The sequence below is a fragment of the Podarcis liolepis genome (genome assembly GCF_965112155.1).
Source record: "Podarcis liolepis genome assembly, chromosome: 7".
Taxonomy (NCBI): Eukaryota; Metazoa; Chordata; class Lepidosauria; order Squamata; family Lacertidae; genus Podarcis; species Podarcis liolepis.
In genome coordinates, this window is record NC_139561.1 from 94,159,745 (window position 1) to 94,187,532 (window position 27,788).

Sequence of the window (27,788 nt, forward strand, 5' to 3'; positions counted from 1 at the left end):
TTTATCCACTCATGTCATAAACTTCCTTGTTAAATAAAATTGTTAATGTTTATTTGAAGAAATCCTGCCTGAGACTCCCAATTAGTGAGTTTTACCTCACGCAAGTCCCCCACAAGATAATCTGAGGTAGTTGGAGGGCAGTTGTGGGAATTGTGTTCTGTGAGGTGGGTGCACTATATTTAAGAGAGAAGACGGGTCCAAGGCTGCCGGGGGGGGGGGGAAGAGCCCTTGCGTCGTCGCATATTAATTGGGGGCAGAGGTGGGATAGGAAGTTAAAACCCACACAGATCCTATTTAGTTTTGAGCGGACTGGCAGACTTAAAGATTCATGAGGAAAACTGGGTGCTGCACTTACGCCCACAGATATGTGGAATTTTGAGTGAAATATACTCAGATCTCAGAGAGGATGAAACCTCTGATTCCCTCACATTTAAGGAGAGAGTGAAAGTGCGCTTTGGACTGACTGCAGAACAAAGCCAAAAAGCCTTTCGTGAAATTAAAAGGAAACCCGGAGAGACTTAGGCCCAACTGGGTAGCCGAACTGACCAAGCTCTGGACAGATGGGAGGAAAGTGAGATGAGCTCAAACAGCTGATCAGTTGAGAGCAATGTTTCCAAGAGGTTCCTGCTCATTTAGGCTGAAAACAGTAACTGAAGTCTCTACCTTGGGAGATGAAATCAAAGGAGACTCAGGGGGAGCAGTAATACTCTGTCCCTTCCAGAAAAAGTAATAATTGGAAACCCAGGGAGGAAGTGGGGTCTCAAAACGACAACCCTGAAGGGCAGGCCCAAGGGAGGGTGCCGGGGGGGGAAAGAGCCGTGACACGAAGTAAAAACCCACACAGAAACGTACCCAGAGACACAGAACAACCAGTTTAATAAGGGAGTGAAGTTATTTGACTAAAAAGAGAAAAAATTCCTGTCAGAAAATGACCAGCAAGCGCCAAGCCAAAGAGACTCAGGATGACCCAGCTGCTGCGTCTGAGGAGCATCCTAATATATTGAATTAGAGATGATGAGACCAAGATTGGAATTGTCTAAGGTTGAAGCAGAGAAAGAAAGAGAAGAGGCCAGAATGGCAGCTGCCCTTCATCTAGCAGAGATACAGGCTGAGAGAGAGAGAGGGAGAGAGAGAGAGAGAGAGAGAGAGAGAGAGAGAGAGAGAGAGAGAGAGATGAGCCCAAGAAGAAAGAGACAGGGAGGCCAAGATGGCCCATGAAAAAGAGATGCTTCCTTTAAAAATGGAGGAGATTAAGGCGAGGGCAGAACTGCCGCAAGCAATGTTGGGGGTGGAGATTTTGCCTCAGCAAATGTAAAGTATGTACAGTGGTTCCTCGGGTTACAGACGCTTCAGGTTACAGACTCCGCTAACCCAGAAATAGTACCTCAGGTTAAGAACTTTGCTTCAGGAGGAGAACAGAAATCATGTTCCGGCGGCAGCAGGAGGCCCCATTAGCTAAAGTGCTGCTTCAGGTTAAGAACAGTTTCAGGTTACAAATGGACCTCCAGAGCGAATTAAGTACTTAACCCTTCAGCCCCCCTCCGGGACCCCCTCTTGCTGGGACAGGGCTCTCTTCCCCGCAGCCCCCCAGGGGCCCCCAAGACAGACTCGCGCCCCCCCGAGAAGAGACACCCCCGGGTCCCCCATCTGGCCCCTGCGGCCCCCCCCCGGAAGGCTCCCCTCTCCCCCGCCCAGACGCCCCTTCGCAGCCCCAGGCAGAGAGACGGGCTCCTCCTCCCGGACACGGGTTCCCCCTTCACACGCACACGCGCCCAGTCCCGGGTTCTGGGTCCTGCTTCTTCCCTGCCCCCCCCAAGGGGCAGCTCTGCGCCTGCGCGACGCCCCGGGCTCCTCCGCCGGGAGAGAGAAGGGTTAAGGGGCGCCGAGCTGGCTTCCTAGAGAGGACAGGAAAGGAAGGCGGGCCGCTCCTCCTCCCCCTCCTCCCCTCTGACGTCCCTTCCGGCCTCGCCTTCGCCTGCCGGGCTCTGGTGGGTCTCCTCTCGCGGGAAGCCTGGGGAACTCCCTGCCCCGGGAGGCGGGAAGGGGAGGGAAGAGAGGCTGGGGGGTCCGGGAGGGAGCCAGAGGGACCTCAGGCCCTGGCCAGGGAGGTGGGCCTGGAAGAGAGTGAGGAGGGAGAAGGACATTAAGAGGGACATGATTGTGAGGGAGAAGGATATTAAGAGGGACATTATTATGAGGGAGAAGGATATTAAGAGGGACATTATTGTGAGGGAGAAGGATATTAAGAGGGACATGATTGTGAGGGAGAAGGATATTAAGAGGGACATAATTGTGAGGGAGAAGGATATTAAGAGGGACATTATTATGAGGGAGAAGGATATTAAGAGGGACATGATTGTGAGGGAGAAGGACATTAAGAGGGACATAATTGTGAGGGAGAAGGATATTAAGAGGGACATTATTATGAGGGAGAAGGATATGAAGAGGGACATGATTGTGAGGGAGAAGGATATTAAGAGGGACATTATTGTGAGGGAGAAGGATATTAAGAGGGACATTATTATGAGGGAGAAGTATATTAGGAGGGACATTATTATGAGGGAGAAGGATATTAAGAGGGACATTATTATGAGGGAGAAGGATATTAAGAGGGACATTATTGTGAGGGAGAAGGATATTAAGAGGGATATTATTGTGAGGGAGAAGTGTATTAAGAGGGATATTATTATGAGGGAGAAGGATATTAAGAGGGACATTATTATGAGGGAGAAGTATATGAAGAGGGACTTTATTATGAGGGAGAAGGACATTCGGAGGGATATTATTATGAGGGAAAAGTATATTAAGAGGGACATTATTATGAGGGAGAAGGATATTAAGAGGGACATTATTATGAGGGAGAAGGATATTAAGAGGGACATTATTATGAGGGAGAAGTATATTAAGAGGGACATAATTGTGAGGGAGAAGGATATTAAGAGGGACATAATTATGAGGGAGAAGTATATTAAGAGGGACATAATTGTGAGGGAGAAGTATATTAAGAGGGACTTAATTATGAGGGAGAAGATATTAAGAGGGACATTATTATGAGAAGGATATTAAGAGGGACATTATTATGAGGGAGAAGGATATTAAGAGGGACATAATTGTGAGGGAGAAGGATATTAAGAGGGACATTATTATGAGGGAGAAGGATATTAAGGAGGACATTATTATGAGGGAGAAGGATATTAAGAGGGACATAATTATGAGGGAGAAGTATATTAAGAGGGACATTATTGTGAGGGATAAGTATATTAAGAGGGAAACACCACGAAGCTTCCCTTCTCTCTCTATTACTAAATCTCCTTATGTTGGCCACTTCCCCTCCCTAATTCTTTATTTGACGGAAAGTCCAGTTTCCGAGGCGTCTTCCAGGGCAGTTCCACCCAGAGGGCCTTGCCACCGTCCCCTTGGATCCAGAGCAGGAAGTCCCCAAGGGACGGTGGCTGGAGCTAGACATGGGCCCTGCTGCTCACCAAGCCACCCAAGCAGATATGGCTGGGTTGGGGCGAAGCTCTGGACTATGCAGTGGGGTGGGGAGGGACCCCCACTGTTGCCCTGGCTCCAGATTACACTCACTTGTCATTCACGGTTATGACTTCTCCCTCCCCCTTTCCCCCCCAGACAGCTTGGAGTCTGAGCTGTGGTGCAATCCAGCCCTGGTTCCTAGCAAGACTCATCCACGCTTCCTCAGGAAACATTCTCCTCCTCTTCATCTTACAGCAGAATAGTGTGTTTGATTCATACGATTTTCTGCACCTCACATTAGTACCCACAGAACTTGGCAGAGGACCAAGGGGCTCCTTCCGATCTCTTGGAGACTTCCGGAGAGCCCAGATGGATGAGCAAGACTCAGCTGGCCCTGAAGCAGGAAGAGGCCATGCCATGGAAACGGGGAGCAGTGGGGAATTCTGGGAAAACTCCATGCAGAGGATCCTGGGTGAGGAGGACACCCTTTGCTCAGAGGTGCAGAGCCAGCAGCTCAGTCAGTTCTGCTTCCAGGAGGCCAAAGGACCCCGAGAGGTTTGCAGCCAACTCTACCACCTTGACCATCAGTGGCTGAAGCCAGAAAGGCACATGAAAGCTCAGATGTTGGACCTGGTGATCTTGGAGCAGTTCCTGGCTGTCCTTCCTCTGGAGATGGAGAACTGGGTGAGGGAATGCGGAGCGGAGACCAGTTCCCAGGCGGTGGCCCTGGCCGAAGGTTTCCTCCTGAGTCAGGCAGAGGAGAGGAAGCAGGCAGAGCGGCAGGTGAGAGAGACTTTCCTCTGGATACTCCCAAGGGGCTCCAAAGAGGAGGGAGAGTATTCCCAAATCATTTCCTAATGGCCCATCCTTTTTGGAAAGCATCTAGGAACAGATCTTCTCCTTCTCCTTCTTCTTCTTCTTCATACCACACCCATGTGGCTGGGTGCCTTCGAGCACATATAAAAGCATAAGAAGACATCAGATGTCTTCTAAACGTTATGCAGTTTTTTATCTCCTTCTCACCTGATGGGAGGGCATTCCCCAGGGTGGGGGCCACTGTGAGGAAGGTCTTCTGCCTGGTTCCCTGTAACTTCACTTATCACAGTGAGGGAATCAGCAGAAGACCCTCGGAACTGGACCTCAGTTCATGGAGATGCTCCTTTGGGTATACTGGGCCTTTGAGGGCGTTTAGGGCTTTGAATTGTGCTGGGAAACGTTCTGGGAGCCAGTGAAGATCCTTGAGGACCAATGTTTCATGGTCCTGGCAGCCAACCCCAGACACCAGTCTAGCAGAAGCAGGAAGCAGCTTTCACCTCTGTCCCCCGAAAGCGCTTGCCTCTGCCATTCCTTCTCTAACCCTTCTCTCCATTCTCTGTTTTGAATCCTTGCTGCTCTTTCAGAGGAAGGATCTTTTGGCAGAAAGGGGTCTTGATTCTTCTGAGGCAGAGAAGACTCCGTTGGACGCCAGAGTGAGGCCTCTGGGTAAGGAGGAAGGAGTGTTTTCTCCCCCGTTTTGTCACGTTCTCTTGGTTTTGAAACTAATCTGTGAGTTCTTTGCATCTTTTGAGGGAAGACACCTGGAGCTCGGGGGGGGGGGGGAGATGTATTTTTGCACAACTATTATATGAAATGGGTACAAATGTACAAATGTACTCAGCAGGGGAGACGTTTATGATAGTACTTTGATTAGTTTACGATTACAGTCCAATAATAGCCTCCCTATAACAATGTGAAATTACAATACAATTACTAATACCAATCTTATACAAAATTATATAATATAGGTGGCCCCCCGCATGCTAAAACTGATGGTTTGATGATTTTCTTGATTTCTGCATTCCAAAATCTTATTAATTTCAATTACACTCCTGTCAAGATAACAATCCTTTATACAACAACTGCAGTATTAATGACTTCCATTCGTATGGAAACATCAAAAAATATATAAAACTACAAGTGAGGCACTCCAGCTGTATCCTTACTCTTCCCGTGTGTGGCAATCTTTCTGTTCGTGATGTTTCTTCCTGTCCTTGCAAAATGTTTTGTCTATCTTTTCCTGGTTGTTGCTGTTCTCCATCATTCCTTGGGCGGAGCTAATATCCCATTGTGGTTTCAGAAATTCTCCATCACTCTGTCCTGTTCTTCGTTGTTTGGCAACTTTAACAGCAGCTGCAAAAATCACACTGTCCCAATAAATAATCAGTTTTTGCCATTTTTCTTCTACACCTGGGAAAGAGAGGGATCTGTCAGAATTGCAAATGACTCAGTAATGAACCTTATCAGTTCCCTCACAACTTTCAGATTCCTTACATCTCTCTGTCTGGCCTAAGATAAATGCGCATTTATCCAATTAAATTAAATTCCATGTCCTTTAGCATTAATCAGTTCAGTCTGTATATAATAAAGGATGGGGAAGAGTCAGCTCTAATTTTCCATCGCAAACATTTTGCAAAATAGAGCTTCCCTCCCTTTTTCCTTTTTGTTTTTTACACACACAGTTCTATTTGAAGTTATATTTCATATCTGCAGTCCAGTTTCATCCCTGCTCACCGGTACATAGATATTTTCAACTAGTATTCAATCGCAGGCTACCAATTCATTAGCGTAGAAAAGAAAACTTTATATAAAGAAGCCATAGGCTCCCCTCCCCCCACCCACCGTCTTTTGCAGCAAATGAAGTTTATTCCCAAATTCAAACCTTAAAGACCTTGCAGCTGGTTCAATTCCGCACTTTATGATCTCATCTCTTCCAGCAACGCCTGTACATTAGTCCAAATTGAGCTCTAATTGACAGGAGAACCTCTGCTTCTTAATGGCAGCGAAGGAGGGTTTTAGGCAGGCGAAGGGCTTTTGCACTCAGCGCCTCCCTGCCTCTCGCAATCCATGCCGGAGCCGGAGCCTGGTACCGAGACAAACTGGGAGTCAAGCCCGTTCCCCCCTGTCCCTGGGGGCAACTTGCAAGGAGAATTACCCTCAGTCATCCTTGTTTTTCCTTTGCCAACGATCTCCCGCTGCCTCCATTAAAGCAGAGCGGAACCGGAAGCTAGCAGGGGAGACTTGGACGAAGCCCCATCTGTACGTAGAGATGCACTGTTTCACCTCTGAGAGAAGCAGGCGCTCACGGTTTCCACTTACCTTGGTCTCTCCCAGGTGACGGAATGATGCCACCAAGACCTGCTTCTTCATCTTTTCATGGTGGTGGAGGGGAGGCAGCAGCTGTGGACCCAGATCAGGTAGGGGGAAGGAGCCTTGTGGGGAAGGACTGCTTGGATGCAGACTGGCTGGACACAGTTGGATGCAGAGGAATGGTGGGAGGAGCCAGAGAAGAGGGAGCCGACTGGGAGGAGGAGGAGGAGGGGTCTGAAGCTGGAGAGGGAAGAGGGCTCAGGGAGCAGAGGGAGTCTGTGGCAGAGAGCAGCCCAGACTCCGAGGCAGAAGCTGCAGCAGGAGAGAGGGATGAAGAAGGCAGAGAAGGGTCTGGCCGCTGTAGAAAACAACAGAGCCAAGTGAATGTTCTCTAAGAGGACAGCCTTTTTCCTGTTCTGTTAGGGTCCAGTGTGCTTTGAAGATGTAGCTGTCCATTTCACTGATGAGGAGTGGGCGTTGCTGGATCCCGACCAGAGAGCTCTCCATAAGGAAGTCATGGAGGAGAATCGTGGGATCTTGGACTCTCTTGGTAAGGCTTCCTATTGGATCATCCTATCTGTTTTGTAATTCAAGACATCTCTCTATGTGACGAACCTCTGATATTTTGATGGGGCTCAACAGCGCCTCCCACAGCACCTGGGATGTTTAAAACCATGATCAGGCTGTCTGAACTGCCCAGGCCTTCTTAAATGTAGGATTCAGAGTGATTTGAGGTGTTGAAGTAGCTTCAGTCAAGTTTCCTGCTTTTGTTCTTGCTTCTGTCTCTCTCTGGTTGACCAAAGTGTCGCTTGACATTGGAGATGACACAGATTCCACAACGGAACCAAACAAATTCCATCCCAAAATAGAGCCAGGCTTTTTGAATCTCAGGCAGTGAACCCTGTAGTAACAATAATGATAATATTATTATTTTTACCCTGCCCATCTGACTGGGTGGCCCCAGCCACTCTCGGCAACTTCCAACAAATATGAAAAAAAATATAAAACATCAAACATTAAAAACTTCCCAATACAGAGGTGCCTTCAGAAGTCCTCTAAAAGTTGCATAGTTCTTTCCTTGGCATCTGATGGGAGGGCGTTCCACAGGGTGGGTTCCCCTATCGAGAAGGCCCCCTGCCTCGTCCCCTGTAACTTCTCACAGTAATGTAACATTTAAGTACAGTGGTACTTCGGGTTAAGAACTTAATTCGTTCCGTAGGTCCGTTCTTAACCTGAAACTGTTCTTAACCTGAACAGTGGCGTAGCGTGGGGGGTGCCAGGGGGGCCGGCCGCACCGGGCGCAACATGGGCGGGGGGCGCGCTCGCACTAGCAGCTCTCTGCCCCTACTAAAATCCACGGGTTAGGGAGCCCGCGCTCGCTCGGCTTGGCGAGGAGGTCGCGGAAGGGGGAGAGCGAGGCCTTCTGCCGCGGGCAAAAAAAGGAGAGGAAGGCGGGCGGGCTGGCTGGGTGGCAGGGGTCTGGCTGCGCCTGCTGCTGCCGTTGCCGCTGCTGCCGGGCTTTGACAGCTTGGCGAAGCGGAGGGAGAGGAGCTTTATGGTAATTGCGGCTCTCTCTCCACTGGCCGCCTGGGTAGTGAGCCGAGCCGAGCAGGGAGTCTGGCGAGGGGGCGGGAAGAGACTTTTCCACCTCGCCTGGTCAAAAAGGAGAGCGGAGTCTCCTCAGGGCGCCCTCAGGCAGGGCAGGGCAAGGCAAGCAGAGCGAGGAGGAGAGAGAGGGGAAGGGGGGGAAGCAGCCAGGAAACGCTGCGGTGTGGAGGAGGAATCAATTAAGGAGAGAAAGCGAAAAGCCTTGGAGAAAGGGAAAAAAGGAAAGAGGCAGCTCCAGGAGAGCGCGGGGGAAAGAGAAGCCTCGCTGCTGCTGCTTGGGAGAGTAAATTACTGTACTTGCCTTGCCCCGGGTTAGGGGGCGCAAATTAATTGCCTTGCCCCGGGTTAGGGGGCGCAAATTACTTGCCTTGCCCCGGGTGCTGATAACCCACGCTACGCCGCTGAACCTGAAGCACCACTTTAGCTCATGGGGCCTCCTGCTGCCACTGCGCTGCCAGAGCACGATTTCTGTTCTTATCCTGAAGCAAAGTTCTTAACATGAGGTGCTATTTCCTAGGTTAGCGGAGCCTGTAACCTGAAGCGTATGTAGCCTGAGGTACCAGTGTAAGGAAACTTAAATAATAATAATAATAATAATAATAATAATAATAATAATAATAATAATAATACTGATATGACAAGTTTCTGCTGCATTCTGTGATGTCGAGAATTTAAGAAAACATCCAAATTGGTTTAAGGTGATGCACATCATCATTAAATTTTTAGCCACTAAAGAAATTTAAATTTGGCAGCTGCTACACACATTTGTTCAATATACAAAATGTGTTTTTCAGCACACAGAAGTTCATTCCCCTACCACAAGGTAGCTGACTATGACCAAGTTAGTCCAGAGTCAATGTTCCCAAATATTTATCAAGCTCTTACAATTTGTTTAGATTTATTACTGCATATTGAACAACGTAGCATATGAAATACAGTTGTACCTCGGGTTAAGAACTTAATTCGTTCCGGAGGTCCTTTCTTAACCTGAAACTGTTTTTAACCTGAAGCACCACTTTAGCTAATGGGGTCTCCTGCTGTTGCCACTGCGCCGTCGGGCATGATTTCTGTTCTTATCCTGAAGCAAAGCATTATTTCTGGGTTAGCAGAGTCTGTAACCTGAAGCGTATGTAACCTGAAGCGTATGTAACCCAAGGTACCACTGTATATCTTACTTTTGAACAGGGAACTTTCCCGCTTTGGCCACCTTTAAAATAATGAAAGCACATTTTATTTATGAAGATAGTACAGATCCATATTTAAATTTGAACAAAATAACGTTACCAGGTTAAGCTGTACTTTTAAAAACTAGAGAGAGAAAACATATAATATTCAATTTGATTTGTATATGAAACTAGACATTTTGCAGAACAAAAGGAACATTATAACATCTAACTCCCTTCAGTTCTTCGCCTCTCCCAAGCATTAATTAGCATTGTTCCATAATTTGGGGCTGCACTTCTTCCCGAGACTCTAATCCGTTTGCCTCTTAGTTTCAGGTTGTGATGAATTGGAAATGAAGAACAAGGGAGACCACAATGAAATCCACACAGTGGAGGAGCCAAATCAGGATTCAGACTGTGGAGAGAGCTTCAGTCAGAGCTCCCATTCCACTTCCCATCAAAGATATCCCCTTGAGAAGAAACACTACCACTGCTTGGAGTGTGGAAAGAGCTTCAGTAACAGCAACGATCTAACTTCCCATCGTAGAATTCATACAGGGGAGAAACCCTATCAGTGCGTGGAATGTGGAAAGAGCTTCACTCGGAGTGCCCATCTCACTTACCATCAAAGGATTCATACAGGGGAGAAACCCTATCAGTGCATGGAATGTGGAAAGAGCTTCAGTCAGAGCTCCCAACTCACTTCCCATCAAAGGATTCACACAGGGGAGAAACCCTATCAGTGCGTAGAATGTGGAAAGAGCTTCAATCAGAGGGCCCATCTCACTTCCCATCAAAGTATTCATACAGGGGAGAAACCCTATCAGTGCGTGGAATGCGGAAAGAGCTTCACACGGAGTGCCAATCTCACTTTCCATCAAAGGATTCATACAGGGGAGAAACCCTATCAGTGCGTGGAATGCGGAAAGAGCTTCAATCAAAGAGCCATGCTCACTTCCCATCAAAGGATTCATACAGGGGAGAAACCCTATCAGTGCTTGGAATGTGGAAAAAGCTTCATTGACAGACGCTATCTCATTGCCCACCAGAGAATTCATACAGGGGAGAAACCCTATCAGTGCGTGGAATGTGGAAAGAGATTCAGAAATTGCTCAGATCTCACTTCCCATCAAATGATACATACAGGGGAGAAACCCTATCAGTGTGTGGAATGCGGAAAGAGCTTCAGTCAGAGGGCCAAGCTCACTTCCCATCAAAGAATTCATACAGGGGAGAAACCCTTTCAGTGCATGGAATGTGGAAAGAGCTTCACCTGGAAAGAAAGTCTCACTTCCCATCGTAGAATACATACAGGGGAGAAACCATATCACTGCTTGGAGTGTGGAAAGAGCTTCAGTCAAAACCAGGTTTTCACTTCCCATTGTAGAATTCATACAGGCGAGAAACCCTATCAGTGCATGGAATGTGGAAAGAGCTTCAGTCATAGTTCCCATCTCACTTCCCATCAAAGGATTCATACAGGGGAGAAACCCTATCAGTGTGTGGAATGTGGAAAGAGCTTCAGTCAAAGCAGCAATCTCATTTCCCATCAGAGAATTCACACAGGGTAGAAACTATTTCAGTGCCAAGAGTGTGATCGGAGGGATTTATGAAAGTCTGATCTCATTTTTAAAGTTCTTTTATAGAATAGAATTGGAGCTCTTAAAAGGACTGGCTGAAAAAGCTAAGATCAAGACAGGTTTGGACAAGTTCGTTTCTCTTTGGAGGAAAATATTTTTTCTACTCTGAGCCACTTAAAGAGAATTGGATTCCTGCAAGACAACCACTCTTATCTGGACATCTAAATTGCTAGGTCCTCTTGGACACATTATTTCTTTTTTCTGTTTTACGGTTCCTCTCTTAAAGTAATTATTTGGTTTATTTGTTTAATTCGAATCTTAATTTAAGAAATTGGATTTTATGTTAAACATCTTATGTGTGTTGGTGATCAGGCTGGAAGGAAGAGGGAGGGCTGGAAAAATGCAGGAAACAGGATCTCTTGGGAAAGAGTTATTCTGTGACCTTGACAAACTGATAAGGTGCTGCTGGAAAATAGGCTGCTTTGAGAACAAGGGAGAGGGAGATTTTGAATATGGCAGTTCAAAAACAGTTAACACCAGGCCTGTGTTAAATTTGGAGAAACTATTAGCCCTAATTGATAAAAATCATTAAATGGTGACTAATTTGACCACTAAAGTAGAGACACTGACAAAGAAAACAGAAGCACTAGATATCTCCATGAAAGGAAGGGAAGAGAAGTCTGAAAAGCTGGAAAAGAAGACAAAAAATGAAAATCAGAACAGGAGATGCTTAAGATTGATGTGGATGGTTTGGGTGGAAGATAAGAGGCAATTGCCGGCGCTTTGGCGGTTCTTGAGATGAGACAGAAAGCCCAGCCTCTGAGACGGAGAGGAGGGAGGAGAGCAGGATTTTAGCAAAGGTTTGAGCGGAGTGGCTGGGAGTGGAAGAGGAATTCATGGAAGAGGCGCCACCCTCCTCACAGCCGGGGGGGGTGGCTTTTGGGTAGAAAACCAATGTGAATAAATCCCCCCAGTGCCACCCCCTGGCCGGTCTGCCTGTCTCCCTCTCCTTGTGCCCCCACCCTGCCCAAATCAAAGTCCCAGCTAGCAGCTGCCCCCCAGGCCTTCCTCCGCCCATCTTGGGGCCTCAAGGCATGCGGGCAAGTAGGATCCTAGAATGCAACAACTGATTGGCCTGTAGGAAAAGACCAATCAGGCTCCAGTAGGGAAGCAGAATCTGTTAGGATATTTCCGTTCCTCCTTAAAAAAGTGAACAGGCTGTTTTGCGTCACATGCCTGCTTACTTCCTGCTCACTGGGCGTTTCCGTTTTGTATATAGCTTTTGTTCTGGCTGTTTTCCTCGCCATGGATGCAAGCAGTCATGTTTTTCCATTGTTCTGACCAATGTTGAATAAAAGCTGTAAATATTCTCTCCTGGGTGAATCTTCCGTTGTGGAAACTCTGCGAGAAAGTCGTGCATGAGTCTTGGAATGCGTCTGAGGGTCGTGTCACTAATTGACTGATGCTGTTCCAACGGGAGACCGGAGACTGGGGTTGGTGTGGTTTGGGCCACTGGGGCTAGCCATCACCGGGGTGAACCGCACCAGCTCCCACGTGGACGTGGACGCTATGTGCAAAGAGTTTCCAGAGGTTTTCGATGGGGCATTGGGGTGATATACTGCCCTGCCCCTCCGTTGGCCTACAACTAGACCCTGCCATACGACCCAACAAGTTCAAGGCCCACCAGGTCCCGTTCGCCCTCAAAACCCCACATTGACGAGGAATTAGACTGGCTTGTGAAGCAAGGAATGCTCTAGCCTAATGCCCCCGGGAAACCCCAATCATCACACACGTCAAGCCCAATGGCTCAGTCCACATCTGCGCAGACTACAAATGTACCATAAGCAAGGCCCTTATGGCTCATGCATACCCGGTGCCAATGGCCATGTCCTCGCCACCCTGGTGGGGTTCTAAGAGTCCACCTGATCGGGGACAAGGTGAGGGCTATTTGCGACGCCCCTGCACCTAAGGGTAAGGCAGAACTCCAAGCCTTCTTGGGACTATTGAACCTCCGGATGATTCCTGGGGGGAAACTGCAAGGAGGGCTGGAGAGAGGAATCCCAAGGGGATAGCAGAAGGGTGAGGCCCATAGAGAAGGAGGAGCAGGTAAGGGAGGCAGAACTAGGAAGTCCAGAAGTGACCGAGGCTGAGCAGCGTCCAACCCAACAATCCCATCACAGCCGGCAGCCCTGGAACAAGAGCCAGAACCAGGAACCCCTACCGAGAGACACCCAAGACCACAAGGCATACATAGGTGACCCGCATATCTCAACGACTACGAACGCTAACCTTCTGGGCGCAACAGGAACTTAGAGGGGAGGGGGGTTATGTACTAAGCTTGGATTCTTGAACAATAGGCAACTAGAATGCAACAACTGATTGGCCTGCAGGAAAAGACCAATCAGGCTCCAGGAGGGAAACAGAATCAGCCAGTCAGACGGGACTGATTGTGTAAATAATGTATATAAAAGCCTGAGGTTTGGGGGGCAATTAAATCACTGTTTTACAAGCTGCAATAAAGAGCATGAAATCACTACAGGACTCCTGAGTCGATTTCAGAGAATCTAATGCATCTTTGGTTGGGATTGTCCACCAAGGAGATTGGAGATGGTTGCCAGTCAAAGGGTAGTTTAAGACACGGGGGGGGGGGGGAGAGACCTCCTTGTGAAAGGGGGGCAGTTTTGGGAGACATTCCAGATGTGGCATTGGCAGCCAGATGAGGAATCCTGGAAGAGGACACTCCAGGCTCATCTAGTCCAACCCCTGCAATTCAGGAACCCCGGTTCTTAGTCCCGCCAGCTCCCTTGGGCTGGGCAACTCAGATGCCTGGAGCAGCGCCCTGTTGGAGAGCAGCCTTGGCCCGCCTCTGGAGCTGGCTGGACCTTTTGGACGGCTGTTTCCATCCCCCCCCCCCCCGCCTTCTGCTGGCAGGCCTGGTTGGGAGTTGTAGTCCAAAGCTTATTGAGGGTGCCTGGTCCTGGAGGTGGCTTTCAAGTTGGAACTATGTTTTGTTTTTGTTGTTTTTTTAAAATAATATTTATTGATAATTTCGAAATTACAAGAAAAAGAAAAAATCAAAAACAACACTACAATACAAAAAAGAAAAAAAGAGAACAATAAAAAAGAGAAAAGCACAAAATATGAAAAGCAATACGACAATACAGCAAAAGAAAGAAAAAAAGAAGAAAAAAAGAGAAAAAAAACACAAATCCCAAATTGCATATCCATAATTTCCATTTGCTTGTTTCATTGACCTCCTCACACCTCCGTTTTAGTGTTCTAGTTTAGTAATTATTTCAGCAAATTCTTTCCATCTTTATTTTTGTTATAAAATTTATCTTAACAATCTAACCTAATAATTAACTCAACAAATCCTTACCATCTTTCCCCATATTCTGTTATTCAGATTACCTTAATTTATTTAACCTTATCTTACCCCTAAGTGCCTTAAGACTTAAAATCTTAAATTTCAAATATACATAGCTCCTGATATCATTTCTGCTAGAGTCATATAGTTTCATTCCCACATTTTCCCTAATATTCATTAGCTGGTTCTAAAATAAGAAATTTCCATTTTAAATTCTCTTCCAATCATCATCCAGCGTCTCTTCTTCCTGGTCTTGGGTCATGTCAGTCCATCAACCTGGAAGCCTTATGTCCGAGGCCCTTAAATCTCTTCCATGTCCCTTCTGCAATTCTTCTTCATCTTGTTTGTACTTGCACTTTTCTTTGTCTCTTGTTGGTCTCTGTCTTAGTTTCTTTCCTTTCTCATTGAGGAGTAGGTCTCTGGGGGATTCCAACCCAAAATTGTCTTCATCACCCTTCATCCTGGAGGAGGGCAAATGTTGTCCCTATTTTCAAAAAGGGGAAAAGAGAGGACCCAAATAATTACCGCCCAGTCAGTCTGACATCAATACCAGGGAAGATTCTGGAGCAGATCATTAAGCAAACAGTCTGTGAGCACCTAGAAAGGAATGCTGTGATCACCAATAGTCAGCATGGATTTCTGAAAAATAAGTCATGTCAAACTAACCTGATCTCGTTTTTTGACAGAATTACAAGCCTGGTAGATGAAGGGAACGCAGTGGATGTAGCCTACCTTGATTTCAGCAAGGCATTTGACAAGGTGCCCCATGATATTCTTGTAAAGAAGCTGGTAAAATGCGGTCTTGACTATGCTTCCACTCAGTGGATTTGTAACTGGCTGACTGACCGAACCCAAAGGGTGCTCATCAATGGTTCCTCTTCATCCTGGAGAAGAGTGACTAGTGGGGTGCCACAGGGTTCTGTCTTGGGCCCGGTCTTATTCAACATCTTTATCAACAACTTGGATGATGGACTCAAGGGCATCCTGATCAAATTTGCAGATGACACCAAACTGGGAGGGGTGGCTAACACCCCAGAGGACAGGATCACACTTCAAAACGACCTTGACAGATTAGAGAACTGGGCCAAAACAAACAAGCTGAATTTTAACAGGGAGAAATGTAAAGTATTGCACTTGGGCAAAAAAAATTAGAGGCACAAATACAAGATGGGGGACACCTGGCTTGAGAGCAGTACATGTGAAAAGGATCTAGGAGTCTTGGTTGACCAGAAACTTGACATGAGCCAACAGTGTGACGCGGCAGCTAAAAAAGCCAATGCAATTCTGGGCTGCATCAATAGGAGTATAGCATCTAGATCAAGGGAAGTAATAGTGTCACTGTATTCTGCTCTGGTCAGACCACACCTGGAGTACTGTGTCCAGTTCTGGGCACCACAGTTCAAGAAGGACACTGACAAACTGGAACGTGTCCAGAGGAGGGCAACCAAAATGGTCAAAGGCCTGGAAACGATGCCTTATGAGGAACGGCTAAGGGAGCTGGGCATGTTTAGCCTGGAGAAGAGGAGGTTAAGGGGTGATATGATAGCCATGTTCCAATATATAAAAGGATGTCACATAGAGGAGGGAGAAAGGTTGTTTTCTGCTGCTCCAGAGAAGCGGACACGGAGCAATGGATCCAAACTACAAGAAAGAAGATTCCACCTAAACATTAGGAAGAACTTCCTGACAGTAAGAGCTGTTTGACAGTGGAATTTGCTGCCAAGGAGTGTGGTGGAGTCTCCTCCCTTGGAGGTCTTTAAGCAGAGGCTTGACAACCATATGTCAGGAGTGCTCTGATGGGGTTTCCTGCTTGGCAGGGGGTTGGACTCGATGGCCCTTGTGGTCTCTTCCAACTCTAGGATTCTATGATTCTATGATCCAACTCACCTGTTCCCCACAGTCCCACTCCCCACAGTCCTCCATATAATCCAAAATGAATTTAAAATCAAATTTCAAGGTCTCTCCAGACTCCCCTTGGCCCAAGTTGGAACTATGTTTTGACCCTTTGCCGAAAGGAGATGCCACAAAGTGTGTGTGTGTCGGGAGGGTGTCTTTTCAGTGCCAGGATACAAGGTGCTCTCTTGACCCGGGAGCCCAATCCCTCTCCCCCACCCCTAGAAAAGGGGTCTTCCCCTCATCCTCTCCTTGCAGGACCCCCTTTTCCTTCCTCTTTGCTCAGGGAGTCGGAACCAACTCTCTCTCAAGGGACCCTGGAGCCAAACCCTTGCAGAGTTTTACTTCTCAAGCAAAGGGGGGGAAGGAATACATTCTTGTTGCTCTTGAGATGTACAGAAATCTGTTCCCCGCGGAGGGAGAAGCTCGCCAGGCCCCCAAAGTCCCCCGATGGAGCAGCTCTGCACCTGCACCACGCCCCCTGGCACCCACCTGGCTTCCTAGAGAGGAATAAAGGGAGGAGGCTCCCCAGAGCACAAGCTCCGCCCCCATCCGGGCTTTTGTCTCTCTGCTCCACAAGTGCTGCCTGGGGGTGCCTTCTGGGATCCGGTGAGTTGCCTTGGGGAGATGGGGGGCCCCAGGCCTGCAGGGGAGGGTCCCCCCAAGAAGACCCCTCTGGGGCCCAGGGGCCTGAGATCAAAGAGACTCATGCTCTACCCACTGAGCTCTGCTGCCATTTCTGGAAGAGTCTGAGAAAGAGAATGTGAGCTTGGTTTGCTCCACCTTGCAAGGGTTAAAAGGAACTGAGCTGCATTCCTAGAGAGGACAGGGAATAAGGAGGGGGAAAAAGCCCTCTCAAGCAAATGCCCCTCCCTCCTTCCCAGGATCCTCCCTGCAAGAGGGGGAGGGGGCTTTCATTTCCTCTGCAGGAGCTGCCTCAGTTTCCCTTCTGGCATCTGGTGAGCTTCCTCTCTTTTCTGCCCTAGGGTGCATTGGGGAGAAGTGGGGCGGGGTGTCCCAGGGCTGCAGGGGACGGATCCGTGGGGATTCTGCTCAGCTCCTGCAAGGGGATCCCCAAGCCAGGGCTAAGAGGTTCTGCCCCCCTTCTCTCTGCAAAGCCAGGGAGGCTGCAAGTAACAGGAGGTCTGCAACTCTTGTCTTGCTCCTTTGGGGAGGGGTCACTGAGTCAGGAAGAAAAGGGCCTGCAAAGGAACCCTGATGGGATTGAGGAATCAGCCACGTTCCTTAGCCCAGGTGGCAGCCAGATGGAAACATCTGGAGGCAGAAATAAAAACTTGGCCTCTGTGCTAAAGAAAGTCCTTCCATCTCCCAGTGCGCAGTTAGAGCCATGGAACTCCCTGCCACAGGAGGAAGAGATGGCTTGAGAAGAGGATGAGGCCCATTCAGGGAGGAGCAGAGGGCTAGCGATGGATCCAGGCCCCCCAGTTGGAGTCAGCCATGCTTCTGAAGGGGGAGGGAGTTGCCCTCAGAACAAAGACAGAAGTCTGCCTTACGAATATGGGAATATGGTGTGTTGTAAATAAAAATATGCCCTTTTCCCTTATGGGGTATCCAAGAGCCCATATAGAGTCCTTACATAGGTTCCCTATTGGTAGGAGAAAATAACAGAGGCCAACCAGAGAATATTGAGAAGCAAAGCAGCTAGTAAGCTTGATCTTTTTTGATCTGTTGCAACAGGGTACTCTCCTCACACGCAGGAGAGGAAGAGGACCCACAAAAATGCTGTGCAATGGCTTATAAAGACTTTTGAAATTCCCATTCTCTAGATCAAGACCACCCCCAGAAACATTATGCATACATCACAGAAGGGGTGTAACCTAAGACCACCCCTCAGATACATCCCACCTACATCACAGAAATTTAAATGTTGTTTTTCTCTTCTCCTTGTTTATCTCCTGTCTAGCAGGTTACTTGATTGGATTTTCTGGGGAGCCTGGCCATTCTTTTGTAGTGCTAAAATACTTATTTCCTGGGCCAGGTCACAGGCTCACACCTTATTCAAACACAGATTAAGAAAGGATTTGTGAAGGAAGAGACAATGGGGAGGCTTTTCCATTTTTAACCTTGCGGAGAAAGGATTTGGTCAGTTTAGGAATCAAAATGGTTCCAGGTTGGCTTTCCTGTGCTGATCTATGTATGTGCAGTTATGAACATTACTATATATTTAAGACCATAAAATTCCTATCACATTATTCCCCCCTTTGGGGCTAGAATTTTTCTTAAAAATTTTTGCCCCACAAATAATAACATCGTATGTTGTAAATGGATGTCTTTGTATGAATATATCATATAAAAATAACACATGTTGCGTTTTGCTACTAAATTACTTGTGGCATTCTAACACTTTGGGAGAGACCATTTACTCAATAGTGTTCTATGCTTTACACCTAGCAGGAAGGTAAGGTCCACTAATGACTGAAAAGTGCAGTTTGCTTCCCCCCCGCCATTTTTGTGTTCTCAGGTGTCAAGGTAGCTCTTCTGTGGTCTCACACTGACATAGTGCTACAGCAACACATCCTGTCTGTTGAATCCCTTCGGGGCTTTCATTTAACCATGTCGCCTGGCATTCACCATAGCTGGCACAGGTTTGGGCATCTCGTGAGGGAGAGGTCTTCGCCTTGGCCTTTAGCTATGGGATTTTATTATAGGCTGTGGTTTTGGACTCATGAAAGTTGCTCACTTGCACTTAAAGGACCAAAAAGCTAATTGCAGCCTGGATACACTTGCCCAATTCAAACTGAGTCCAATTTGAATTTATCTTGCCCCATGGTTCTCAACTCTTCAAACCAATCTGTTAAAAGAAAACCATTCTTAAAAAGGGCACTTTGTCCAAATAAGTCAATTTAACTCTATAAGGGATCATTCCTGCTAAACCAAAGCATATCCACCTTCATGTACCTGGTGTTTTATGGATCCAGAAGTTTGTCATTGGCCAAGCGAGGTTTAACACATATTAAAATGGATAGGGAAAGTTGGCAGAGTGCCAGGTGGAACAATGTGGTTATAAATTGATCTAAACATTGGACTACACAATAGTGTGAGCTATTAGAAAGTATAAAATGCATGAGAATTCTCCATTGGTGTGTAAGCAATAAGACATAAAAACATAAAAACAGTTACACACAATAAATTGCCCCCCTTTGTGGAAATCACACTGTCAGACACATTTCAACATTCTTACATAATAACACATAATACAAAACAAAATAATTAAATATCTGTTGCATATCTTGACACGATTGTGATCTTTTACGTATGTATCTTTTGAATCCTGGAGCAGAGGCTTGAGGTTCAAGTGAAAAAATGTCCTTGCAATTCAACTCCTCCCCCCTTTGTCAGCCCCCCCCCCCGTCAGTCTATAGCCTTTGAAAGAGATAACTGTGGGCACTTTGAAAACTCTGGTGTTGCAGGTCTTGTGAGTTGAGGGGTTGTTGCTGCTTTTCATCATTGCACATCTGTAGAAGTGATATCCTGTAAGGGGGCAGGGTTTTGGGGAGACTTAAACACAGTTAGACAAGAAAGGGGCAAAAGGCAAAAAGGATGTCCTCCAGTTTCCATGGGAAGCTGCAAATAATAACAATCTTAGTGGATTAAACATTTTATTCATTATCACATTTCCATATAATTACTGTTATTATCTGCTAAGTTTGTTTGCTTTCCTTCACTTAATTTTTGTTGTTGTTGTTCTTTTCATATTATAAAATAAAAAATTACTCCACATGTATAGAAAGAGAACTGTAAAAAATACAAAGGTTAAAAAATACAAAAGAAAGCAAAAAATTAGATTACCAGTCAGATGAAAACAAACTTGACACAAGGACATCAGATTTAGAAAAGAATTATTATTAAATATATTATCAAAACCACGCAGATTACTACTAGACTGAAAAAATGGGAAAACAATGGGGGGGAAAACCCTTTAAATTCACCATGTGCTATCTGATAAAAGAACTTCATGAACTGACTTTCAACATGTGATGAACATGTCCCCAAAGTAGAACACACACACACAAAATAAGCTATGAGGAACCAAAAATAAATAAATGCTAAGGCACACAATAAGTAACCTGAAGTAATCTGTTTTGGCATTCTAACATCCCAAATGAAAATAAAATAGTGTTTGTTGATGTGACAACATCAGCTGTAATGTTAATACTGGGAAATGAGTTAATTCCAAGAAAAAAATGAATGGCAATTTAAAGTTGTGCAAGTACCTTGCACTAGCCAAAATGACAGAATTAATAAGAAATGCTCAGGCAAAAAGGTAAACAAATACCATTCCACAAACAATGTTTGATTGTGCTTTGATTAATTTCATATATATAATGGAAGAACTGATAAAACGAACTTAATAAACGAAAACAGATTATTTGTAACCTAAAAAAAATGTCAAAGCCACAAAGAGATAGAAGGAAATCAACTAATATAGCAGGGATTCAGACTTGTTTTGCTGAACAGAAAAAAAGTGACTGTTTGGCTTTAAGGGAAGAAAGACAAAAGAAAAACAAATGCAATTACTTTTTATAGAGTATTTAAATCACTGTTTGCATCCCCTCATTATCATTTGTGCTGTGGGAGAAAAGAAAGGACACTCTGTTGAAAGGGAAAATTATTTCATGTGAGAGGTCTGTCAGGAAATGCTGTTCCTAAAATGCATAGGCATATACACATACACACACACACACACAAAAAAAAAACTGTTATAAAATTTAAATCCCATGGGGGGGGGGGAGAAACTACTCAAGAGAGGAACTCACAGTGGGAGTGCTTTGATATTTACCTGTGAAAAGAATTTGGCATGTCCAGTACTTAACTCTTTTGTTTTAAGTAGCCCTGGAGCAAAACACATTAAGGATAATTTCGCTCAATGGTTCCAAGTTTTACATAAGGAAATTTGTATAGGTTTCACGCTCTCCAAACCTTCTCTCTCCCCCCTCCTTTCTCTCGCTCTCTCTCTTTTTTTTAAAGGTGATCTAGCCTCTGTGCATGTGCAGAGTTCATATCTCAGCAAACCTTTTATACCATTGAAAATGTTGCATCTTTCGGCTCAATTAGAATAAGGAAGGGAAAGGTAAGGAGTAGATTTTAAAAATAGGGTTAGATTTTAAAACAACAAAAAAGAGAAACTCAGCAATTTAAGTATTCACCAAAGCTAGCAATTTCAGCCGAAGCAAAAGGAGTGCTTCCTTTATGTACAGGAAAGGGCTATCATTATTGGTCATTTTATCTGGTCATTCGCGGAACAATCAACCGCTCTCTTATTTATGAGTAAAAATGGCCAGGTAAGGAGTAGATTTTAAAAATAGGGTTAGATTTTAAAACAAAAAAGAGAAACTCAGCAATTCAAGTATTCACAATTCAGCCCAAGCAAACGTGACTGCTTCCTTTATGTACAGGAAAGGGCTAATATCCCTCTGGCCATTCGCGGAACAATCAACCGCTCTCTTATTTATGAGTAAAAATGGCCAGAGAGTTAGAATTCATAGGATTTTATTTTATTTTTTTTAACATTCTCAGCCTTACCATTTGCAGACAAAATTTTCTGCCCTTTATTTACAGGATGGATGGTCAAGGCTAATTCTACTTGATTATTCATTTGTATGTGCTTAAACTTTGAGTAGACTTTTAAGTCTGATTTTTGTAAATAATAGACAAAATGATAAACATTGTAATCACTTAAATGCCTGATATCACCAGTTCTGCTTCAAACATCATGGCTTCACCTCACAGCTTTTAAAAAACAAAGAGCAAATCTGGGCTGAATTTCAACTCATCAGCCACAAATTGGGAAAGTTGAAAGAGACCTGGGGTCATCTAGTCCAACCCTAAAATACAGGGTTCATAGCAAGATTTGAGCAAATCTGGGCTGAATTTCAACACATCAGCTACAAATTGGGAAAGTTGAAAGGGACCTGGGGTCATCTAGTCCAACCCTAAAATACAGGGTTCATAGCAAGATTTGTACTACCAGAAACACACACATACTTATGTACACAGACACAACTGGAGAAGAGATCACAAGCCATGCGCCTATCATGTACTAAGGAAGAGGAAAATAAAAGTACCCAATTCTACAGAACCCTTTTAGCAGATCTTGAAGCTAGTTTGAGTGAGTTTGCTTCCTTAGACTAAAGAATGCAAGTTCCTAGAGAAATAAAGGAAGATTGAATTGAACAGTTTTTTTTCTAGGATAGGGAGAGGATCTTTTATAAAGCACAGTTAAAACAGCCATAGATTTGATTTAAAAGGAATACAAAAGTGAACAATTTTTCCTGAACTTGCAGAGGAATAGTAAGCCTAATCTATGCCCCCCCCCTTGCAGTTTCCTTTAAAGGAAGCTTACTCGGGAGTAAATTTACCTGGCACAGAATAAGAAGGAGAAGGGGAAGAAAAAAAACCTGAAAAAGACAGAATGAAACAAGGGGGGGCATATTCTAAGAAAAGAGGCCAGGACGTCTTATAGAGACTGATATCAGGAGCCTTACAATAACTCTTCTGTCCAAACAGATCAAAGTTAAAACTGGACTCATATATTTTTCTTAGAAGGAACACCATACTTTCATAGGCATATACTTAATGAAGTACATACACTGCATTTTAGCTTGAGAGAGCAGTTGGCTCAACTAGGCTTTTGCAGCAGAAACATTAGGTTAACTTAGACTGGAACACAGGTGTACTCACAAACTCAAAACTTACAACACAACATCATTTACAGGTATCTGAAGAAGTGTGCATGCACACGAAAGCTCATACCAAGAACTAACTTAGTTGGTCTTTAAGGTGCTACTGGAAGGAATTTTTTATTTTGACTATGGCAGACCAACACGGCTACCTATCTACTACTAACATCATTTACAATTAGACTTAAATCACCCTCCCCACTGAAACTAGAGAAAGGAGGTGGGGTAATCCTCCTTTCAGAACACAAGTAGCACGTATACAGGATTTTACCACTTGGGAGAAACACTCTCTTTTAGAGCCTCTCTCAAATAACAAACATTTGCACACTTCATTCTCCATTTTGTCTTGTTTTAAGACTGATAAGGTTCAACATGGCTTCCTTAGATTTAGAACTTGGAGCAAGCTTGCATTTTTATTTTAGATGGCACATTTAAGATAAGCAGCTGCTGGATGTTACCTAGGTACAATTTAAACACAGGAAAAAGGTTTCTTAAACACAAATTGAAGGGGACTGTCAGAGTCCAGGCGGGAAGTAAGCACCAATTGGGCTTCTTTCACGCCAGGGGTCTGAGGACTATTTTTCTTTTGACTGAGGTGCACCCATTTTCAATTAAAAGGGATTTGGACCTGGGCAAAACTCCGAAGGGTCCGGAAAAGCGGAAACCTGGACAAAACTCCGAGGGGGGAAAAACCTGGGGATACCTGGACAAATCTCCGAGGGGAAAAACCTGGGGATACCTGGACAAATCTCCGAGGGGAAAAACCTGGGGATACCTGGACAAATCTCCGAGGGGAAAAACCTGGGGATACCTGGACAAATCTCCGAGGGGAAAAACCTGGGGATACCTGGACAAATCTCCGAGGGGAAAAACCTGGGGATACCTCACTTAATCTCTATTCTACAACCCACAGCAACCTCCCTGCCTTTTACAATCTAACTCAGAGTCCCTACTGAACGCTTGCACACTTGCAATGCCAGATTGAGACTCTGGAATACAAAAGATGGAAAGGAATTCAGCGCCCTTGCGTTCTCTGTTCACAGGTCATTTCTAACAAAGATCGCCATGGCAGAGGTGCGGCTGCGCTGGGAGTTATAGTTTTGGGAATTATAGTTTTCAGTGCAGAAGAAATTGCACGACCTTTCTGGGCAAAACTCCGAAGGAATAGGTCGGCATAAAGAATTAAGTGGAAGAAATCACACACAACCTTGTGCCTGGGCATACTCCGAAGGGCTAGGGCTGGTGTTGAGATTGAGGGGACAGAAAGGAGGAGAAGGCAATTTTTTAAAAAGTAGAAATTTTAGATTTGAAGGGAAAAGGAAGAATTAAAGAATTTTGGTTGCTGTGGTTTAGAGACCCCAACCCACTACCCGTGTTTCCTACTTAATACTCACTTCCGCATGCGCTGTTCCTGGTGATCCCACGATGTCTTGACTGGTTGTTTAAGGCCGGCCTGATCAAGCTTTGCTTCCTCTGGTTAGCCCCGCTGAAACTCCAAGTTATTTCCAGATCCTGGGATCGATGGAAGACCGGTTATTCCTCCTGGCAAACTGCCTGGTGCGCGCTGGATAACCAGTCCTTCCTCGCTTCCAGAATCCGGGTAACCAAAAGTCCCTTCGTGCGTGGTCGCCATCTGTTGTAAATAAAAATATGCCCTTTTCCCTTATGGGGTATCCAAGAGCCCATATAGAGTCCTTACATAGGTTCCCTATTGGTAGGAGAAAATAACAGAGGCCAACCAGAGAATATTGAGAAGCAAAGCAGCTAGTAAGCTTGATCTTTTTTGATCTGTTGCAACAGGGTGCTCTCCTCACACGCAGGAGAGGAAGAGGACCCACAAAAATGCTGTGCAATGGCTTATAAAGACTTTTGAAATTCCCATTCTCTAGATCAAGACCACCCCCAGAAACATTATGCATACATCACAGAAGGGGTGTAACCTAAGACCACCCCTCAGATACATCCCACCTACATCACAGAAATTTAAATGTTGTTTTTCTCTTCTCCTTGTTTATCTCCTGTCTAGCAGGTTACTTGATTGGATTTTCTGGGGAGCCTGGCCATTCTTTTGTAGTGCTAAAATACTTATTTCCTGGGCCAGGTCACAGGCTCACACCTTATTCAAACACAGATTAAGAAAGGATTTGTGAAGGAAGAGACAATGGGGAGGCTTTTCCATTTTTAACCTTGCGGAGAAAGGATTTGGTCAGTTTAGGAATCAAAATGGTTCCAGGTTGGCTTTCCTGTGCTGATCTATGTATGTGCAGTTATGAACATTACTATATATTTAAGACCATAAAATTCCTATCACAGGTGCTTGAACTCCGAGTCTGGGCTGTGATTCAGACTCATCCATGCTGGCCCAGGGAACATTTCTCTTCTCCTGACTGTATCAATCTGGTAGTAGAAGAATGCATTTGCTTTACAGGATTCTCTGGCACCTCTCAGTAGGACAGGCAGAACTTGGCAGAAGACCTAGGGACTCCTTCCGATCTCCTGGGAACAGAGATGGATGAGCAAGACTCAGCTGGCCCTGAAGCAGGAAGAGGCCATGCCATCTAACATGGGAGCAGCGGGGGATTCTTGGAAAACACTGTGAGGAAGATCCCGGGTCAGGAAGACACCCTCTGCTCAGAGGTGCACAGCCAGCAGCTCAGGCAGTTCTGCTCCCAGGAGGCCAAAGGACCCCGAGAGGTTTGCAGCCAACTCTAGAAGAGGAGGGAGAGTATCCCCCAATTCTCTACTAATTTGCCCATCCTTTTTTGGAAAGCATCCGAGGAATGATATTGGACAGCCCTAAAGTGTTTGCGTCTGCTGCTCCTTTTCTAATCCTTCCTCACACTCTCTCTTGAATCCTTGTTGCTCTTTCAGGGGAAGGATCTGTTAGCAGAAATGGGTCCGGATTCCTCTGAGGCAGAGAAGACTCCCTTGGACTCCAGAGAGAGGCCTCTGGGTAAGGAGGAAGGATTTTTTTCTCTGTTGGGTCACATTTTGTGGATTCTGAAACTAATCTGTGATTTCTTTTCATCTTAATGGAGAATTCACAGAGGACCAAGAGCCCAGAGAAAGAGAGATGTGTTTTTGCACTCTAGTATGTCAAACGGGTACAAACGTCCACATTTACATGGCAACTCCTCCTTGTTTGAAGGCGCACCTGTAGTTTTCCTTCGGAGTGAAGCATGCGCTCTTGGCTTCCCACTTACCTTCTTCTCTCGCAGGAGACGGAACGAGGCCAGCAAGACCTGCTTGTCCATCTTTTCTTGGTGGCGGAGGGGAAGCTGCCCCTGTGGACCCAGATCAGGTAGGAGGAAGGGGCCATGTGGGGAGAGAGGATGTCATGGACTGGGAGGAACCGCCAAGGAAGGAGGGTTGAAGGCTCAAATAGGCTTCTAAGCAGTTCACATCCCATGCCAAAGAGTGGCCAGGATTCACCCCATCAGTTCCACAATGGGGCTTTCCCCCTCTCATTCCCCTGCGCACCTTGGAGATGTCTATAGGGCTTCAGGAGGGTCCTCCGTGTTGCGAAATCTTCGTGGCGCTTTAGCAGAAATGCTTAGAGTTCCAGGTTCTTCAGTGCAGTATATTTATTGTGAGCTCTATATAAACAAATATCTACAGGCTATAATACAGGAGCAGTTCATACAGTCAAACCGAGTACCTGGCTGCACCTTAAGGCAAAGAGGAAGACTCTCTCTCTCTGACCACACTCCTCTGCACCACCACCTTTACTGCTGGACAGGTTTCCCTTTCAAACCAAGGACAGCCAATCAACTGGCAGCACATTATTCTGACCCTGCACTTGCATAGAAAGTATTGCAGGCCGATTGCATCATCCAGTTGCATCAGCTAGCAGACTCAAGCCTGCAGACTTACTATCTCACACAGCATTCTGGGATCCCAACACTCCCCACCCGGCAAGAATAGCACAGAGGGACAGAAGAAGGGATCCTTCCATGTGGCAAACGGGAATGTTTGTGCACAGGATTAGAAGACTGATTTGAAGAACACCAGTTTCTTAATGCCCCTCATTAAAATGCACAATGAATAATTCCATTAACACATCAAAATATGCATCCATAAAATGTGCAGGAAAAAAATCCAGTTAATACAGAACATCAGTTAAGAGGCAGAAAACAACAAAGTGTAACAGTTCACCTTTTTCTTTTAGGGTCCAGTGTGCTTTGAAGATGTAGCCTTCCATTTCACAGATGTGGAATGGGCATTGCTGGATCCTGACCAGAGAGCCCTCCATAAGGAAGTCATGGAGGAGAATCGGGGGATTTCGGACTCTCTCAGTAAGGCTTAATATTATGCCTACCCCCCCCCCTCCAAGATGGCCCCCTTTTGCTCTTGAAGGGCTGGCCTGTCTGCAGCCCCCACAGCCTCCCTTCAGGGAACCTTCATGGGGGCAGAAGCAGAGGAAAGGCCTCAGGAAAGCAGCCATGGCTCTGGCCAGATGCACAGGAGGAGGAGGAGCGCTGACCCAAATTACGATTTATTCCTTCAATGCCTCCTTCACGTCATGACTGGTCTAAATCCTTTCAGGATGTCCTTGGCATCAAAATGAAAGCCTATCTGTTGAAGCTTTCACTGCTAGGCCGCATTGCTGTGATCAAAATGAATGTATTGCCTAGAATGTTATTTTTGTTTCAAACATTGCAAATTGTGGACAAGATGGATTGTTTCAAGAAGTGGCAGAAAGACATCTCGAAATTTGTCTGGCAGGGCAAGAAACCCAGAATAAAATTTAAGATTTTAACTGATGCAAAGGAAAGGGGGGGATTTGCCCTGCCAGACTTTAAACGTTACTATGAATCAGCAGCTTTCTGCTGATTGAAAGACTGGCTGCTTCTTGAGAACACAGACATTTTGGACC

General features: G+C 45.7%; 2 protein-coding genes across 2 annotated transcripts; both read left to right on the forward strand.

Annotated features, from left to right (window-relative positions):
* Nucleotides 1–1,963: 1,963 nt before the first annotated feature.
* LOC310712907 (zinc finger protein 213-like) lies at nucleotides 1,964–27,540 on the forward strand. Its single transcript, XM_083516359.1, has 5 exons — nucleotides 1,964–1,988; nucleotides 3,631–4,257; nucleotides 25,784–25,865; nucleotides 26,131–26,213; nucleotides 27,081–27,540. Exons 2-5 carry the CDS (start codon nucleotides 3,844–3,846, stop codon nucleotides 27,216–27,218), a joined length of 717 nt encoding a protein of 238 aa, XP_083372485.1. The 5' UTR covers nucleotides 1,964–1,988; nucleotides 3,631–3,843; the 3' UTR covers nucleotides 27,219–27,540.
* LOC310711118 (uncharacterized protein) lies at nucleotides 5,271–12,439 on the forward strand (the record flags this gene model as incomplete). The annotated part of the gene is made up of 3 exons (XM_083512589.1): nucleotides 5,271–5,285; nucleotides 7,024–7,150; nucleotides 9,702–12,439. 3 exons carry the CDS (start codon nucleotides 5,271–5,273, stop codon nucleotides 10,940–10,942), a joined length of 1,383 nt encoding a protein of 460 aa, XP_083368715.1. The 3' UTR covers nucleotides 10,943–12,439.
* Nucleotides 27,541–27,788: the final 248 nt, after the last annotated feature.